At 36.3% G+C, this 17,857-nt stretch overlaps 1 protein-coding gene and 1 long non-coding RNA gene across 3 annotated transcripts in view; one reads left to right on the top strand and one right to left on the bottom strand.

Annotated features, from left to right (window-relative positions):
* LOC121390070 overlaps positions 1-4,412 on the top strand; it is a 25,716-nt gene extending 21,304 nt beyond the window's left edge. Inside the window, exons 2-3 of the long non-coding RNA XR_005960155.1 lie at positions 1,775-1,932; positions 4,356-4,412. This is a non-coding gene — a long non-coding RNA (uncharacterized LOC121390070). The remainder of the gene's footprint in view (positions 1-1,774; positions 1,933-4,355) is intronic.
* LOC121390069 (transmembrane and coiled-coil domain-containing protein 4-like) overlaps positions 1-17,857 on the bottom strand; it is a 22,833-nt gene extending 4,976 nt beyond the window's left edge. Inside the window, exons 1-11 of one of the 2 annotated variants that reach the window (XM_041521780.1) lie at positions 17,736-17,857; positions 17,075-17,198; positions 16,263-16,320; positions 14,821-14,965; positions 11,944-12,076; positions 10,652-10,749; positions 6,578-6,721; positions 2,473-2,616; positions 1,753-1,914; positions 1,249-1,385; positions 563-647 (exon numbers count right to left, since the gene is read on the bottom strand). In XM_041521780.1, the coding sequence (XP_041377714.1) occupies positions 563-647; positions 1,249-1,385; positions 1,753-1,914; positions 2,473-2,616; positions 6,578-6,721; positions 10,652-10,749; positions 11,944-12,076; positions 14,821-14,965; positions 16,263-16,320; positions 17,075-17,198; positions 17,736-17,838 (1,333 nt within the window). In that variant the 5' untranslated portion in view covers positions 17,839-17,857. The remainder of the gene's footprint in view (positions 1-562; positions 648-1,248; positions 1,386-1,752; positions 1,915-2,472; positions 2,617-6,577; positions 6,722-10,651; positions 10,750-11,943; positions 12,077-14,820; positions 14,966-16,262; positions 16,321-17,074; positions 17,199-17,735) is intronic. The other variant, XM_041521781.1, reaches the window with a different exon arrangement.

The following is a 17,857-nucleotide window of genomic DNA, read 5'->3' as shown; positions in this document are numbered from 1 at the left end:
TATTCACTTTTTTCCACTTCTCAAAGACCCTCTTTACAGATATTTTGGAGTTAAATATTTATTAATAAAAAAAAGAAAGAAAAAAATGTTTTATTTAACGATGCACTCAACACATTTTATTTACGGTTACATGGCGTCAGACATATGGTTACGGACCACACAGATTTTGAGAGGAAACCCGCTGTCGCCACTACATGGGCTACTCTTTCCGATTAGCAGCAAGGGATCTTTTATTTGCACTTCCCACAGGCAGGATAGCACAAACCATGGCCTTTGTTGAACCAGTTATGGATCACTGGTCGGTGCAAGTGGTTTACACCTACCCATTGAGCTTTGCGGAGCACTCACTCAGGGTTTGGATTAAAAATCCCATACCTCGACTGGGATCCGAACCCAGTATCTACCAGCCTGTAGACCGATGTCCTAACCACTACGCCACCAAGGCCAGTATATTTATTAATAAATGAACATGAACTTTTGATGCATTTCATATCGGGAAATTTCATTCTAAAATGAGCATAATGTTTCAGCTAGAGAAATCTTTTTAAAAGCTTAAGAGTACCTTTTCTCTTTGCCATTTCCTTCAAACACGTATAGATTACTCGGGCTCCCAAGCTAAACCCAATTAGGGTTACTGGTCGTTTGCCCTGGAAATTAAAGAAACAAAACAACTTAAGTTTTTAACACAGTAATAAACACAACCAGAAACTTCACTTTAAAACCATGTGGATTTATTTTAGTTTTATATTTAAAAGTGTTTCAAATATTATACTTACGGTTCACAGCTGACTGACAGAAGGTAGTAAATAGTCTTTTCATCAAGGAACACAGAGAGGAACATTTTCAGGTAGGCATAAAATCGAGAGAGAAAAAAACTTCCATCTACTGTATGGAGAACAGAAGTTTTAGGGTTCCACAAAAAATCTGGAATTCTGAGAAAAAAACAACCCAATTTTGTTTTTTCAAACTCTACCATATAGTTGGATTTGCCAAGGCAAAAAAACACAACAAACACCCCACCTCCCCCCATTTAATTTTTTTTTTTTTTTAAATACCATACTAATATTTTAATATTATTGTAATGAGGAAGGGTATTCATTATTTTTGGCTAACATTTGACAATGCTCTGTATAATAAAAAAATAAAAAAAATAAAAAATAAAAACACTTTAAAATATGATAGAACAGGATATGTGCTTTTAATATACATGGACTAAAACATCTTAACCTGTAATCCAACGTTCATTACCTGTTCTCGGGCGAGAAGAACCTCTGCTAGTTTTTTGCCAGTTGAGTGAGCCCGTTGCATAGCAACACTCCATGGATTGTCAATCACATTGGCCACAGAAAGTAACACACTAGGCCAGGCAATGGCGGCAATTATACCTGGGAAAAAACACAGCATATATATTAAATATATAAAAACTTTCCATCATCTGGTAAAATTATTTGATTAATAAGGATTCTGAGAGTACTGCTAAAATAATACATGTCCTCTACTGGGCCCAACAAATTTTCTTACTGCCTAAGTTTAAGGGCCACAACTCTGTCAAACATGGGCCAAGCCCCACGAAAGTGAAACTTTTACAAAATTCCAGCTCAATATCTTTTGGCATCGGGAAAAAAGGTTCAGAAAACACACACACTAACTCACAGTTGTAGGTACAGTTTAAAAATAAACTTCAACAGTTTGAAAATTTAATTTAAATTAATTTGCCCTTTTTATTATATACATGTAGCAAGTCGCCCGTACCTGAGAGTATTGTGTATTTCAGTGCTTCCTGTGTTGCCACGGAAACGGCCCCTGTGACAATGTAGTCCAGCGCAGTGCCTAGCTGTAGGAGGTACTGGGACTCCCACTTCAGTGAGTACTGCTCCCTCGACTCTGCAAGCATTCGCCATGGCAACCGGAAATCTGAAAAATATCTAAAACGTAAGTCTCAATTATAACACACACATTACAGTAAACCAAGGATTCTTGGTAACGGGATGCGAACTTAATGGGATGCAAGCTTGGTACCTACCAGCCTTGAGGACCAAGACTTCTTAACCATTACACCTCCTAGGTTAGTAACAATGAATACAGATAAAAATACCATTTACCTTGTTGGTCACTAGTAATCCAGCCGGTCACTGCTATTGTAATGTACAGCTGTTTGCTGGGTAGGAATACAGATAAATATAAATATAGATTTACCTTGTTGGTCACTAGTAATCCAGCCGGTCACCGCTATTGTAATGTACAGCTGTTTGCTGGGTATGAATACAGATAAATATAGATTTACCTTGTTGGTCACTAGTAATCCTGCCGGTCTCCACTATTATAATGTGCAGCTATTTGCTGGGTACTAATACAGATAAATATAAATATAGATTTACCTTGTTGGTCACTAGTAACCCAGCCAGTTACGGCTATCATAATGTGCAGCTGTTTGCTGGGTATGAATACAGATAAATATAAATATAGATTTACCTTGTTGTTCATCAGTAACCCAGCCAGTCACCGCTATCGTAATGTGCAGCTGTTTGCTGGGGTACATGTCTGGACACTGGTCACATGGCAACTGCTCAAATTCAAACTCTTCGATCTCACCCATTCGTCTTTTCATCTTGTAACCTACGTAAAACAAAACACATGACATTGACTGCTGACGTGTGTATGTGTAAGTGATATTTATTCACACATGGTGGATGTGTGTAGGACGTTAAGTTGACCCAGAACCAGGCATTGAAATAAGCAGTTTGTGGTACAGGTTTGCACAACATATGGACCTGATAACATTATTGGCTATGACACATAAATTTATCAAGTTTACAACTAAATTATTCCCATTGTTAGCACTATAACAGGGTTTTATTACCTATGTTTCTAGACTCCAATAATCGACACCATTCACCACCATTTCTCAAAAGCTATGTAATTTTTTACTCTCAATTTTGGAGTACAAATCTCCCAATCAATGTAAATAATTGTCATTTTTTAATTATTATACAAAGGCATATTTTGAAAACAATACATAAAGACTAGATTTTAATTTGAAATAAATACAAGAATATGTATAGTATTAGTGTTTTCGATTCTAACATCGCTTACTCAGATGTTTTTTTAAATGAAACTGAAAATTCCCAAAATCTTGTAAAACAACGCTAAAATTCCCAAAGTCAAAGCCATGGGTGTCAAGTCAAATTTTAGAAATAAAACCCTGTATAAAATTAGACATACAGATATTTTTGTTATTCTTTCATATTACTGTAATTCAAGGTAAAATCTTTACATTTCAATAAAAAAATTAATAATTAAAAAATAATTTAGAACATTCCTTTTTTTTTTATTCAGTTTTTTTTTGGGGGGAAGGAGGTTAAAAACATTCTTGTCATTATGCAACTTTAAAACTGCCTCCCCCAACCCCAATTTTCTAAGAAACAGTGCTATAAAAACACAATCTAAATGCAAAAAGAATTATGAACATGCAACTAATGGCATTTCTTTAGTGTATCTGATTAAGAAAACCAGAGTTAAACAATACAATGTAGATTAATCACAAAAACCTACACATGCACCTACACCTAAATTAATGAAACAGATGGTAAATCGTAAATGCCATAAGTTCATGCATCTAAATATTAGCAAGAATAAAAAGACTGGTAAAACAGCAAACTTAACACTGCCAGACATGCAAATAATTAGCCATGTCCTATTACCCATTGTGCTGAGTACAAAGTTTACATGGAAGTAGAGACACTGCACAAATTGTTTTTTTTTTAAATGTGTGGATATTTTGAAAACCTTTTTTTTTTAAAACCTATTTTAACCACAGATCATCAAGATTGGAATGTTTTCAATCCTATCGGAGGTCGGACTCGGGATAGGCGTCTTCGAAACCCTAGTGGTATATGGACATGTTAAACCAGTTACTAAGCTAAGATGTCAAACATATGGTCATTTTGACAGTCATAGAGAGGAAACCCGCTTCATTTTTTCATTAGTAGCAAGGGCAGGATAGCACATACCATGGCCTTTGATACATATATACCAGTCGTGGTGCACTGGCTGGAAGGAGAAATAGCCCAATGGGCCCACCGATGGGGATCGATCCCAAACCGACCGTGCATCAAGTGAGTGCTGTACCACTAGGCTATGCCCCGCCCCTAACCATTATCAAGTAGTGAACATAATCCACCATACTGCTCTCATCATGCACGTTCTTCCTGTCCATTTTTCATGAATCCGCGAATTATCAAAATATGCATTTTTGTGAATTTCGAATCCACTTTTTGAGCGATTGTTCACGGATACACAGATGATGGAAAGGAAATATTTTATTTAACGACGCACTCAACACATTTTATTTACAGTTATATGGCGCCGGACATATGGTTAAGGACCACACAGATATTGAGCGAGGAAACCTGCTGTCGCCACTTCATGGGCTACTCTTTTCGATTAACAGCAAGGGATCTTTTATATGCACCATCCTATAGATAGGATAGCACATACCACGGCCTTTGATGTACCAGTCGTGGTGTACTGGCTGGAGCAAGAAACACAGATGATGGATGTATAGGACTGCACAAGAAATAACGTCATGTGGACAAAAATATCTTCATGAAAATAGACAAGAATTCAAAACTGACTGATGTTCTTGCTGTGAAACAAATTTGCCTTCACAGATGAGTATATACTATATGTGTGCAGGTATTGCGTGTGTATTGTGGAAACAACCCACATGGACATGGATTCACAGGTTCGCACAAAAGATAAAAATGCTAACGCAGCTTCACCATGATTACAGAGAAAACAGTTTGTGGGAGGTCCCAGTGATCACAGGGCATGTAACAAAAACTTGTGTTGTTTCCCACAAAATTTGAAATCAGGAGGCCTGGACCCATATTCACAAAACATCGTAAGTCTAGTTTTACATGTAAACGTAAATCTACGACTAAAGAGCTATTCACGAAACACTGCACGTAAGTCGTGTACATATAATAAATCAAGTACGGTCACCATTATTTACTATTATATGCGGAAAATGGCAGCATTTCCAATAAATGAAGCAATTTCGCGAAAGCCCACAGCTTGGATTTTTTTGTGTGAATATGGGTCCTGATACAGAGCTCTCAGTTATTTCTCAACTGATATTGAAGTTATAAGCAAATTGTCGATTAATGTATTAATATAGCAGTTATTTCTCAACTGATATTGAAGTTATAAGCAAATTGTCGATTAATGTATTAATATAGCAGTTATTTCTCAACTAGTGTTATTAAACAGATTTAGTTTTCATAAGCAAATTGTTGATTAATGTATAAATATAGCACAGTTATTTATCAACTGATATTATTAAACAGCTTTAGTTATTAGTATATAGAGGTTATTACCAGAGTGTTTTTCAGTATTTCTTTTTTTTTTAATTCCTAATATATGATATTGACGATACCGAAATACATGAGGGTAATAATCTCTTTATCATATAAGCTCAAGCTTAATACAACGTGTTTTTGTAAACTGTACACGCAACTTTAATTCCAGTCCGCCATTACTAGATATTCAAATGACGTAAGAATATGTGGTGTGGTGTATTTTTGAATGGAAATGAAGTCAAACTCGAATGACGTCATTTTGGATGTCCTTACATCAAAATAAAGTTATGCCTAACGTTTTTTGTTTTCTGAACGCTGGTCAGCTTTCAGTGTCAAATTGCCATTGAAATGTTTTTATTTGATGACTATGAATGCATACGTCAAACATGGAATGTCACCTAAGTACGTTTGCTTAAATGTCAATAAACCTAGTGCCGAGACCTCGACTAATTTACACCTAATTTGCAAAGTTATCAAATTCTTAAAGTATGTGATCTGAAAAATATCACATACTTTGATTGCACTGAAAATGTAAGATATTATATGATAAATACTAATATTTGTCAGTATGTCCTCAAGTTGACGTGTTAGTAGTTAGTAGAGATACCACTGCCAAAAGACATAGCCGGGAACATTTTGTTAAGTTTTTCATCGCATTTCACTACACAAGTTTCAGAGATCGCTATACAATTTTAAAAAATGAAACAGTAGTTGCTAATCAATGTTTCTGCCAGAAAGAAATTTTTGCAGTTCCTAGGGGGTATGGGGGGGGCCTCCCTCAGAAAGAAAATGGGTTAGGTTTAGAGTAAGGGTTAAGAAAATCATATAGTAATGATAAAAGAGTCATTAATTTTGTCAAAAGGTCAACTTAATTTTTTTTAAATCAACAAAAAAATGAGGGTATGGTGCCATAACCAGGGCTAGCTCTGTGTCAGCAGAAAATTTCACCAAATTATCTATTAAACTTACAGAAAACCCAGTCATTTTGTAACAAAATATCAATTAATATTCGAAATTATTTCACCAAATTAAAATAAAATTCACCAGTTGTTTTTAAAATTTACAATTGGCAAATCTGACAGGTGCCAGAGCTAGCCCTGCGTAACTATTTTACCCTCTGGCAGAAACCCTGCTAATCAATTTTTGATTGTCGACAAATCTCTAATGGAGATTTTGAAAACAAAATGTTCCGTGCGGTGACAGTACTACAGCCCTACCTGCCAGCCCGGCTCCTGCCGCCCCGAACAGTGATCCGATAATGGCGACCCCCGCCGTCGAGCCCAGCACAGCCGCCCCTGCACCGCCAATAATGGCCCCCGCTCCTACCGCGACCAGTGGAGCAGCCAGTCCGCCCGTCAGACCTAGTGAGGTGGAACACGGTTTGGGTCATCACGCAGACCAAACAAGGAGGAGAGGAGAGGAAAGGAATGTTTGTTCAAAGTGTCAGACCCTAGTTTTTAAATGCTACAGTGTATTTTTTGTTACCAGAGCCATTTTTGATAGTTGAAATCAGACATTACTTCAGATTTTATCGTTTAGATTATTAATTTCTGTACATCGAAAATGTGATGCTGGTTATTCTGGTATTTTTAATACTATAAAATTGTTGGGGTTTTTTTTTTTTGGGGGGGGGGGGGGTTTGGGGGGGTTGGGGTTGTTGTTGTTGTTGTTTTGGGGGGGGGGGTAAATCACATATACCTCTGAGAAGTAATAGTTATGGAGATGAGCTCCAGTCTATTTTTAAGGGTATTTCCCCGTTCGTTTCTACATCACAGACTCTTGCTTCACTTAATATAATGTTATCCAGATGTGTTTTAGGTTTGAAGATTAACCAACCTTAATGTCAGTTTTTACGAGTTGAAACTACATGTAGTTAGGGTCTGCCACTTTAACAACACCCGAGAAAGCCTAAGCCCATGGTGTGTAATAGACCATGTGACCCATCAAGCAAGCATTTTACCACTGCAGTACTTCGCAATATTCCATATGACCCATCAAGCAAGCATTCTATCACTGCAGTACTTTGCAATATTCCATGTGACCCATCAAGCAAGCATTCTACCACTGCAGTACTTTGCAATATTCCATGTGACCCATCAAGCAAGTATTCTACCACTGCAGTACTTTGCAATATTTCATGTGAACCATTGTTCTGTTTGTGTGTTGATTACGCAGCTTTAAATTCATGCAAATTGCATAATTGGTTATGTGGTAAACAAAAGTTCAGAAGATACCCAATTCCAATACAAACTGATTAGGTTTTACATATATAATTCACGTAACCAAGTAATCAGCAACATACATGTAGGTAAAAATGATGTTAACCAACTTCCAGTTACCTACTTAAAATTTTAAAATACTGTCCCCCATTTCCCTCTAAAAAAATAGAGAGCTTCTCATAATCCATCTAAAGTAGAAGAATGACTTTCATGACACCTGATCATATTTCTCAAACAACAGCCGACTAGCATTATAAGTTTATTTTTGTTAACGACCCAACTATAGCACATTGCTTTACTCATCATCGGTTATTGGATGTCAAACATTTGGTAATTCTGACATATAGTCTCAGAACCAATCCAGTAAATTTTTCCATTAGCAGCAAAGGATAACCAATTAGTGTACACTGGTTGGGACGGGAAAACAAATGTTTAACATCCAATAGCCGATGATTAATAAATCAATGTGCTCTAGTGGTGTCATTAAACAAAACTCTTTCTTTTTTTATCATTATCATGCATTTATCACCACAAGATGATCTGAATTTCTTCCTTATTCCTCTGTCAGGTTTGGGAAAACTAATAACTTGGGTTTTTTACAGATTGGCTTAGTGACAAACCAAATATGAAGCTACAATTGTGTGTGAAATAACATATTCACTAAGAACTTTACAAACTAAACTAAGCAAGTAGCAAATGATGTTTAACAAAGCAATGTTTAAGTCATCTAAACCTAAAACGATGATAAATAAAACTAATAAGCAAGCCTAGTTTTAAGCAAAAGGAAATAAGATAATAATAATAATGTGAGATAATAAAGGGAATAGATAAAATATGTATTTGAAAAAAGGTTAGTCGTTAGCTACATAATTAATGTTAACAAGAAAGGATATAATTATAGTCTCCTGGGGCCAAATTCGCAAAACATTGTAACTTACGTTTGTTTACATGATTATGGATCATCAGTCAACATGAAAGTAAATGATATATATTTCGAACACTTTTTAAGTATAACGAATGATTTATAATCATAGATTTAGCATTCTATTTTTGGACATAAACGTAAATTTATGCCTCTAAAACATTTGTTATAATTGCAAACGGTACAAATAGTAAAGAAATATTCTTTAAATTAATTTCTTTTGTTCTTACCGTTGCCCATCTTCCATACTGACATAATTTTCTACATGAAGTAAATACTAAATACGTGTAAATGTACCATGTTTTGTAAATTTGGCTCTAGTTTGTTTGAATAAATTGTCCCAGAAATCATCTCCCCAGTTTATGTTGCCATTCACCAAATGTGAAATAAAACTGAATTTTGCAAATGCATTTAATTATTAATTTATAAAAAACCCCAACATCATTTGAAAATTGCATGTCCTTTGTAGATATCAACTGACGATCAAAAGAAAGTAGACCAATTATTTTTTCAAAGTATTAAAAACAACACAAAACACAAGTTGATGCAAATGTTATATTTTGAAAGTATAATAATTTGACGATAAATAAACACGAGTATACTCAATAAAACCCATAAAATGATAATATCACAGTTCACAACAGCACTAGGGGTGAAATGTGTGATTTCATAAAGGACCACTCATAACGAAGGTGAATAAATTTGACCACAAAGAACGTTTCAATAGCATGTATGTCCACCATGTGCAAGTATGCAAGCGTGGACCCGACGTCAGAAAGATTTCCGTCAATGACAATAAGGTCTGTCCGCTGTTGGCCACAGATACTGCCCCAAACCATCACAGATCCACCACCAAACGGTTCAGTCTCCTGAACACAGCACGGAGCTGTTCTCTCTCCTGCACGTCGATATATCCGAGTCCTGCCATCAGCTCTGAATAACTGGAACCTGCTCTCATCAGAAAAGAGTACACGTTGCCAGTTCCAATGTTGCCAATGTTGAAACTGACGTGCCCAACGTAAACGTCAAAGTCAATGTTGCCTCATCAATGTCATCCCTCTGAATGGTCGATAGGCCCTGATACCATGCTGTCGTAGTCGACGACGTACAGTGTGACGACTGATGATATGTCCAAGGCCAGTCACTGCAGATGACGTCATAGTGAGGAATTTGTTACGTAAGTGTAAGATGCGGAGATGGCGGTCCTCGTTGGCTGTTGTGACGCGGGGTCTTCCACTTCATGGTATGTCTGCAGTCCTGCCAATCACCCTCCAACGCTGTATCAATCTGGTGATCGTCAATTTTGCACCCAACTGCACCATACCAATAGCTCTCTCTCTTTCTTCAGCAGTTAGCCTTGCCATGCTCTCTGGTGTTTTACTGTTGACTGAGGCATGTTCTAAGCAATGACACCCGTTTTTTACACCCTTATGTGCAAGAGTATCATGTTTCTCGTGTAGTATAAATTTGATGAATAAACTCATGTGCGACTATTCATCATTGATTGCATTATAACAAACAATACTGGAACCTAGCTAACCTTCCATGAACGTGTATTGTGTTTATTTATAATAAAAATAATTGGTATACTTTCTTTTGATCGTCAGTTTATTATCATTCGGGCTGTTTGGTCAATTAAAACTTGAATTTAGCTTTAAAAAATTCTGACCAAATTTGTCAAATTGCTGATAGGTTGGTGGGTAGAGGTAGGCTAGCATAAACCCTGGTTTAGGTGTTTAAAACACCCAAACAACGGCCACTTCCATTGCGTGAAGTCTGGGTTTATTTGCAATCAAAAAGGAGATATTCTCTAAATAAATTCATACATTTTTGTAATCAATAGTCACATTTTGTGCTGATTCTTTTTCTTCATCCAACACTTACAACTTAGAAATGATTCTTTACACATATCAAACAAAAAACGGAAAATTAGATTGTTAAATATTATATAAAATGCATATATGTTGTGATTATAATGATAATACTTTAACATAAATGGATTTAGCAAAGACTTACATCCAACAGTGTCACCAATAAACATAATAAATATAGTATGTATCAAAGCACCACCACCAATTGTTTTTATTTCACCTTTCTTACCAAAACCATGTCACAAACTGACACTAAACCTGTCAAACTAGTGTTCTCACCTATCAAAGCTCCGCCCCCAACCGTAGCCAAGCCAATCAAAGCAATTCTTTTAGCTTTGCTCTTCCTTTGTTCTTTATTCTTTTCAGCAATTTCCTCCCTAAAAATATGTAAATGACAGCTCTGTAAGACAAAGTTTGTTTAACAACACCAGTAGAGAGCATTGATTTATTCATCATCAGCTATTGGATGTAAAACATTTGGCAATTCTGACATATAGTCTTAGAGAGGAAACATGCTACATTTTTCATGTTGCGGTCCCATGCAAAAGTTTGTTTTGTTTAACGACACTACTAGAGCACATTGATTTATTAATCATTGGCTATTGGAAGTCAAACATTTGGTAATTTTGACATATACATGTAGTCTTAAAAACCTGCAACATTTTTCCATCATCCCAAAGACAGGCTAGTACATACCACAGCCTTTGATATACCAGTCATGGTGCACTGGTTGGAGCATACATATCAGTTCCTGGCTACCAATAGCTGATGGTATGTATGGCAGTAGATTTCTGTCCATCACTGTTAAGAACCAGTGTTTCATGTTAAAGTGATTTTGTTTAAAGACACAACTAGAGCAGTTTGGTTTATTAATCATTAGCTACTGGATGTGAAGTATAGCATATAGTCTTAGATTAATCCCGCAACATATTTTCATTATCAGCAAAGGATCTTTTATATGCATTTTTTTTCTCACAGAACAGCACATACCATGGTCGGTCAGTCAGTCAGTCAATCAGACCTAGCTGTGAAAAAAATTGAGGGGGGTGAACACTTGCTCCCCTAACTTAGATTATGGGGTGCCATTTAAAACATTATCATATTGATACTCTATAAATTCACATACTAAGGTGAGCTAAAAATCACTCTCCTTGAACTAGACTCGGAGATGTGATGGGAGCGAGAGCAATAGCTCCCCTTGAACAGCGAGGTCTGATCAATCAATTAATCAAGTACTGTGGAGCATACAGACAACTGAAAATAATCACAAAAACGTTACTCAGTGACTACACAATGGGTAAATTTATTATTATTATATTGTATTATTATTATTATTATTATTATTTGAATCGGTGAATCGGTCAGTGACTCAGTGAATCAGGCAACATGGATCATACAAAGTGACTGAAAACAATCACAGAAAAACATTACTTAATGACTACAAATGATTTGAATTAGTGAAACAGTAAATCAGTGATCCTGTCAGTGACTAAGTGAATCAGGCAACATGGATCATATATTCAGGTGACTGAAAACAGTCGAGGAAGATGTTACTCAAAGGCTACACGTACTGAGTCTGTTCATACTGTTTGTCGTCTAGAGCCAGGGCGAGACAACTCTCTATGTCTTCAAGACGATCCCACGTCACGTGCAGCTGCCAGGCAACATGTTTAATCAGGACTCGCAGTCGGGAGTCATAGCAACCTGGAAAACAAATATAATGTCTTATTAGAATTTAGTCAGCTACCAAAGACAAAAAGGAAAGGAAAAGAAAGGAATGTTTGGATATACAATACAGAAAGATTTCTTGACAAGATGTTTTTTGTTTATTGTATTTCAATGGAAAATACCTTGGAATGTTTTTGACAAGTATTTTTGCATGACAACAATGGCGGCACATCACAGTCATTTTCAGGGATCGATAGCTGATTATGACAGCTAATTTGATATTAAATTTGATCGTTTCACCAACAACGAAAATCACCAAATATTGGGATATGAATCGTAGTTTGGGGTTTTTTTTTAATTCTGGTCAAAAATCCATTGTTATTGGGAATAATGGACATAAATACTGGAAAGCTGGCCACAAATGCCTGTAAGTAAATGCAACTTTTTCAATTTTTTGCAAAATTTTAATCAATATTAACTGATCTAAAATATAAAAATTAGAAAAACCCACGAAAATAATACTTACTGATTCAAATATGAACTTTATTTTATGTATTTATTATAAAACATTTAAGTGAATATATGTGAGTAAAAATTATAAACTTGTAACCCACTCATGTTTTTTGTCAAAAATTAATCCAGTAGTCTAAAGGTTAAACACAACGGGAAAATTTTATTTTAATTTGACAAAACAATTTCAGATAATCATTTATATTTTGTATGAAAACATGCATTCTGAAAGTACTGCTAAAGCAATACATCTCCCCTACTGGGCCGAACAATTTTTCGTATCTCCTAAATTGAAGGGCCATAACTCTGAAAAATGGGTAAATCAATATGAATCAATCTGTAAAGCTATATACAAATGCTAAATCTATATATAAAATTTCATCTGGATATCTTTAGGCATTGCAAAAATCCGGAAAACAAATTTTCACATCTCATAAGTTCAAGGACCATAAGTCCCTTAAAAATGGGTAAGTCGTCATGAAAGTCAAGCTTGATTTGTCACAGTAAGTGATAAACCTATACACAAAATTCCAGTTCAATACCTAAAGGTCTTCCATGGTTCATACAGTTTTCTCAGTCTTTTAGCTAAATATCAAATTAACCCATGGTTCATACAGACCTGGTGAACAGAAATTCCAGTACTTTTCAAGTATATTTTTCAGTTTTTCAAGTAGTCTTTGGCACAATGTTACAAGCAGTTTAACACACACACATCACTAGTTAACTACAGCTGACCGTTTTTCAGCACACGACTGGTTACCTGTCTCGCTCATAAACCGGTTCAACTATTAGTAATGCACTGTTTCCAGTAGACAGCAGCCCAGTCTACTTTAATCTTCACACTGTGGTGCATATAGCAAGCGCAACAAGGACTTGTATGCCAGTCTATCTATATCGGCAGAAACACATATCACTTCTGGGTTTTGATTACGACAAATACCCGAGAAATACGTCAGCAAATAGTTATTATTTTTTCTAGATTTTAATCAGTAAGAGAGACATTCTGCTTGTAAAAAAACCTCAAGTACATTTCGGCAATTTTCAAGTAGTTTTTAATGAAATTCCAGTACTTTTCCAGGACCTTTTCTGAATTTGCAAAATTCCAGTACTTTTCAAGTACTACGTCAAAATTCAAGGACTTTTCCAGGCCCGTGCGAACCCTGTCTTCTGAAACAAAGTCCGAATTTTTTTTTTCACATATCCTAAATTCAAGGGCCTAACAAAAATGGGTAAATCAACATGAAAGTCAAACTTGATTTGTAATGCTACATGATGAGGTTATATACAACATTTCAGCTCAATATCTCAAAACCTTCTGAAAAAAGCATCTGGAAAACATACATGTATGTGGGGCAGATGGACAGATAGATAGAGATGAAACCTATAGTCCCCTCCGGTTGGACTGGTAGGGGACTAATAATGGAAAGTTTCTGCATTTTCTGACATTTTAATGAATAATTTGGCAAACTATTTTACATGTCCAGAGCTAGTCCTGCCATTTTGGTGTCTCCAAGGATCACTGGAAAAGATATACCATTGCAGGGTTTCTGTCAGAGGGTAAAACGGGTATTGCGCCATACCCAGATCTTTTTTGCAATTTTTTTAATTTAAAGTTAACCTTTTAACAAAATTAATTACTCTTATCATTAATGTATGATTTTCTTAACCCTAACCCTAAACTGAACCAATTTTCTTTTTGGGGGAGGCCCGCCACACCCCGTTGGCTGTGGTTGCAATCAATTCCATAGCGCCATACCCAAAAATTTCTTTCTGGCAGAAACACTGCATGGTAGAGGATGATCTTAAAACCTAAGTGAGTGGGCTATCGACGTAGCTAAATCCTGCCCCCTCTTTCAAAGATAGGCATGCTTATTAATAAAAAAAATAAGGTTAGCTCATACTGAAATACGAGTCAACAAGAATACACTCCCACCAAAAAAAAGAAGTTTGTTTTGTTTAATGACACCACTAGAGCACACTGATTTATTAAAAATCAGCCATTGGACGTCAAACATTTGGAAATTAGTCTTACAGAGAAACCTGCTATATTTTTCCATTAGTAGAAAGGGATCTTTTATATGCACCATCCCACAGACAGGATAGCACATAACATGGCCTTTGTCATGGTGAACTGGATGAAACAAGAAATAGCCCAATGGGCCCACCGACGAGGATCAATCCCAAACCAATTGTGCATCAAGTGAGAGCTTTACCACTGGGCGATGTCCCACCCCCAACAACAACCAAGTTGGTCAGCAAATAAAGCTTACCATTTCTGACTGCCATGGCAACCATGTCAGTGATGACAAGATCTCCACTTTTCTGCAGGTATTTCTCATCTAAAAGAAGTTCAATATACGGAGATGTCTCGTCCATACCGTGTCCATCAAGTAACGCTTCAATAGACACACGCACCTGACAACAGAATGGTTAACATTTAATACACATCCATACTGTGTCCGTAAAATAATGCTTTAATAGAAAGAAAGAAATGTTTTATTTAACGACGAACTCAACACATTTCAGTTACGGTTATATGGTGTCAGACATATGGTTAAGGACCACACAGATTTTGAGAGGAAACCCGCTGTCGCCACTACATGGGCTACTCTTTCCGATTAGCAGCAAGGGATCTTTTATTTGCGCTTCCCACAGGCAGGATAGCACAAACCATGGCATTTGTTGAACCAGTTATGGATCACTGGTCGGTGCAAGTGGTTTACACCTACCCACTGAGCCTTGCGGAGCACTCACTCAAGGTTTGGAGTTGACTGGGATCCGAACCCAGTACCTACCAGCCTGTAGACCGATGGCCTAATCACTACGCTGCCGAGGCCGGTTGTTTTAATAGACACACACACCTGACAACAGAATGGTTAACATTTAATATGTATAAACTAAAATAGACAGTATCAGACCTTAACATAAAAAACCCTGTGGGGTGTCATTAATTACTTCCCTAAGATAACAGGGAGCCATTTAAGATATTAACATACTGAACATTGATATTTAATCCTAAAAATTACTAACTCTCCTTGAATTACATTCCATAGCAGAATGACAGAGCATCTACGGCAAAAACACATGCCAGTGAAAAAACCCTGAATATAGTCCAAGGCAAAACAGTGCTATGGCGAATTAAACACTCCACGGCAATCTCCACAGCATTGCTAATTGCCGTGGGTAATTACAGGAGTTGCAGAGATCACCCCTTCAGTGATGAGGTCTGCAGTACTACCGTCATTAGCATCATTTACGTAAATGTGATATTCAAACAAACACAAAAGGAATGGCTTCTGTTACATATTTATCAATTTTATGTTACTAAAAACAATTATAAAAATAAGCAAACATTTTGAGAGTACTGCTAAAGCAATACCCGTCCACTACTGGGCCCCCACAAAAGTTCATATCTCCCAAGTTCAAGGTCCATAACTCTGTCAAACATGAATAAATCCAATTTTTGACAGAGTTATGGCCCTTCAATAAATAAATTCCCATGAAAGTCAAACTTGATAATTGTCAAACGTATATACATTTGTAAATCCCCATGACTGTCAACTTGGTCTATATAAATCTGTACATGATGGTATATATAAAATGTTACTGTATGTGGGACAGATGGACAAACAAAGAGACCAGACGGACGGAGAAGAAACCTATAGTTCTCCAAAGCTCTACTGGAAAGGGGACTAAAAGCTTAACTCATTACCTGCTCTGGTTGATCCATATACTTCAGGATCATTTTCAAAGTTTCTTTCTTAAATTTCCTGGAGAAAATAAATTCAAACATTAAAAAAAAAGTTTTTAATAAAACCTAATGAATTTCAATTTGCATACATGCGTACATTAATGTGTAAATACAGCAAGGAATATGAACTGGTTTAATTCAAACCCAATTTAAAGTGACATTTGCAGCAAATAAACATGACTGAAAGATTATTTTGTTGTGTGTAGACATTTCAAATGTGCAAATGTTAAATATTGGCAGTTAATGTACACCAGGTGTATATGTGATGCTCTCTACCTACGGTAATTTATATTTCAATGACGACAATTGCCATCGGTGCTGTCATTAAGTTTGAGCCCTGCTATGGTTTTACAATTTTGTAGCGCTACGATGACTTCGAAAAATATGGGCCTAGGGCTTTATATCTCATTAATTTGGGCAAACCAGGCTCTTTGGCTGTTCTGAGCACACCAAGAGTATTTTAGTGCAGTATTCAGAAATGCATTTCAAGTTATTTTATTATAATTAGAGTTTAACATTCCACTGATTTTGAGGTGAAATATTTTGACGTCAGCATGTCTGTACTTAATTTGTGCTTGCTTGTATGGGCATACTTATTTTGGGTACACCTTTTATCCTCTCAAATTTAGTACTGTACAATCTAAAGCCTAACACTCAAAGGTTTAAATTAACCACTGTTTCAATAATTTTCTCTAAAATACTCTACGTAGATCTGAAAATTTGCTAAATTAAAATTCTTTGCAGCGTGACCCGTAAACTTTACTACAGCATACCTGTGCCAGAGATCCTCAAAGAGGAGGCGAAGTGACATCGCACACAGGGCTGAGTAGGAGTAGTTACCCACATCAGTGAGGTGTTTACACAGCGGAACGAACGATTTACCTGTAACCAGCTGCCCTACAATAAAGGAAAGACATTTTCACTGACACCATGCAATACATCTGTTATAATCAACCACAACATAATGGTTATAATCAACCACAACACACTGGTACAGGTACATATTTTCATCTGGGATAAAATTGTATATGCAATTTTATTTGATGTAGTACCACCGTGTCAAGTAGCCTTGTGCTTGGAACATGTGTGGGGTACCTGTAAAAAAAAGTACTAACATTTTGTGCAAAACTAGGGGTGTTGTAGAAACATCTGGTTATACCGAAAATGAGCCACGAAAGGTACCATTTTCTGCAGTTAATACTTTGAGGTAGGGGTTGTAGTACTGATATTTATGGGTCATAGTTTGGTTGATATATTGCATATAGTGTTTTTAAACACAAATGTTAACATGGTCGCCTATGGGATTTTAATTGGTATAGTCTAACCAACAGGCAACATCCTCTTGCAAATCTGATTTTATTTGTGTCGCAAACAAATTACAGACCGACATATTCACATATTATACACCAAAATCTTTGTTTGCATGTATGTTACCCTTTATATCTGAAATGCTGCCATTGTTTGAAGAATTGATTTCTGAAGTCTGAACATCGGATGTGTTCTTTGCTGAACTAATGCCCAATCCACCCTCCGCCATATTTTTCCATCGTCTACAC

This window comes from Gigantopelta aegis, chromosome 15 (assembly GCF_016097555.1).
Source record: "Gigantopelta aegis isolate Gae_Host chromosome 15, Gae_host_genome, whole genome shotgun sequence".
NCBI classification, from domain to species: domain Eukaryota; kingdom Metazoa; phylum Mollusca; class Gastropoda; order Neomphalida; family Peltospiridae; genus Gigantopelta; species Gigantopelta aegis.
This window is presented reverse-complemented; position numbering and strand designations above follow the sequence as displayed.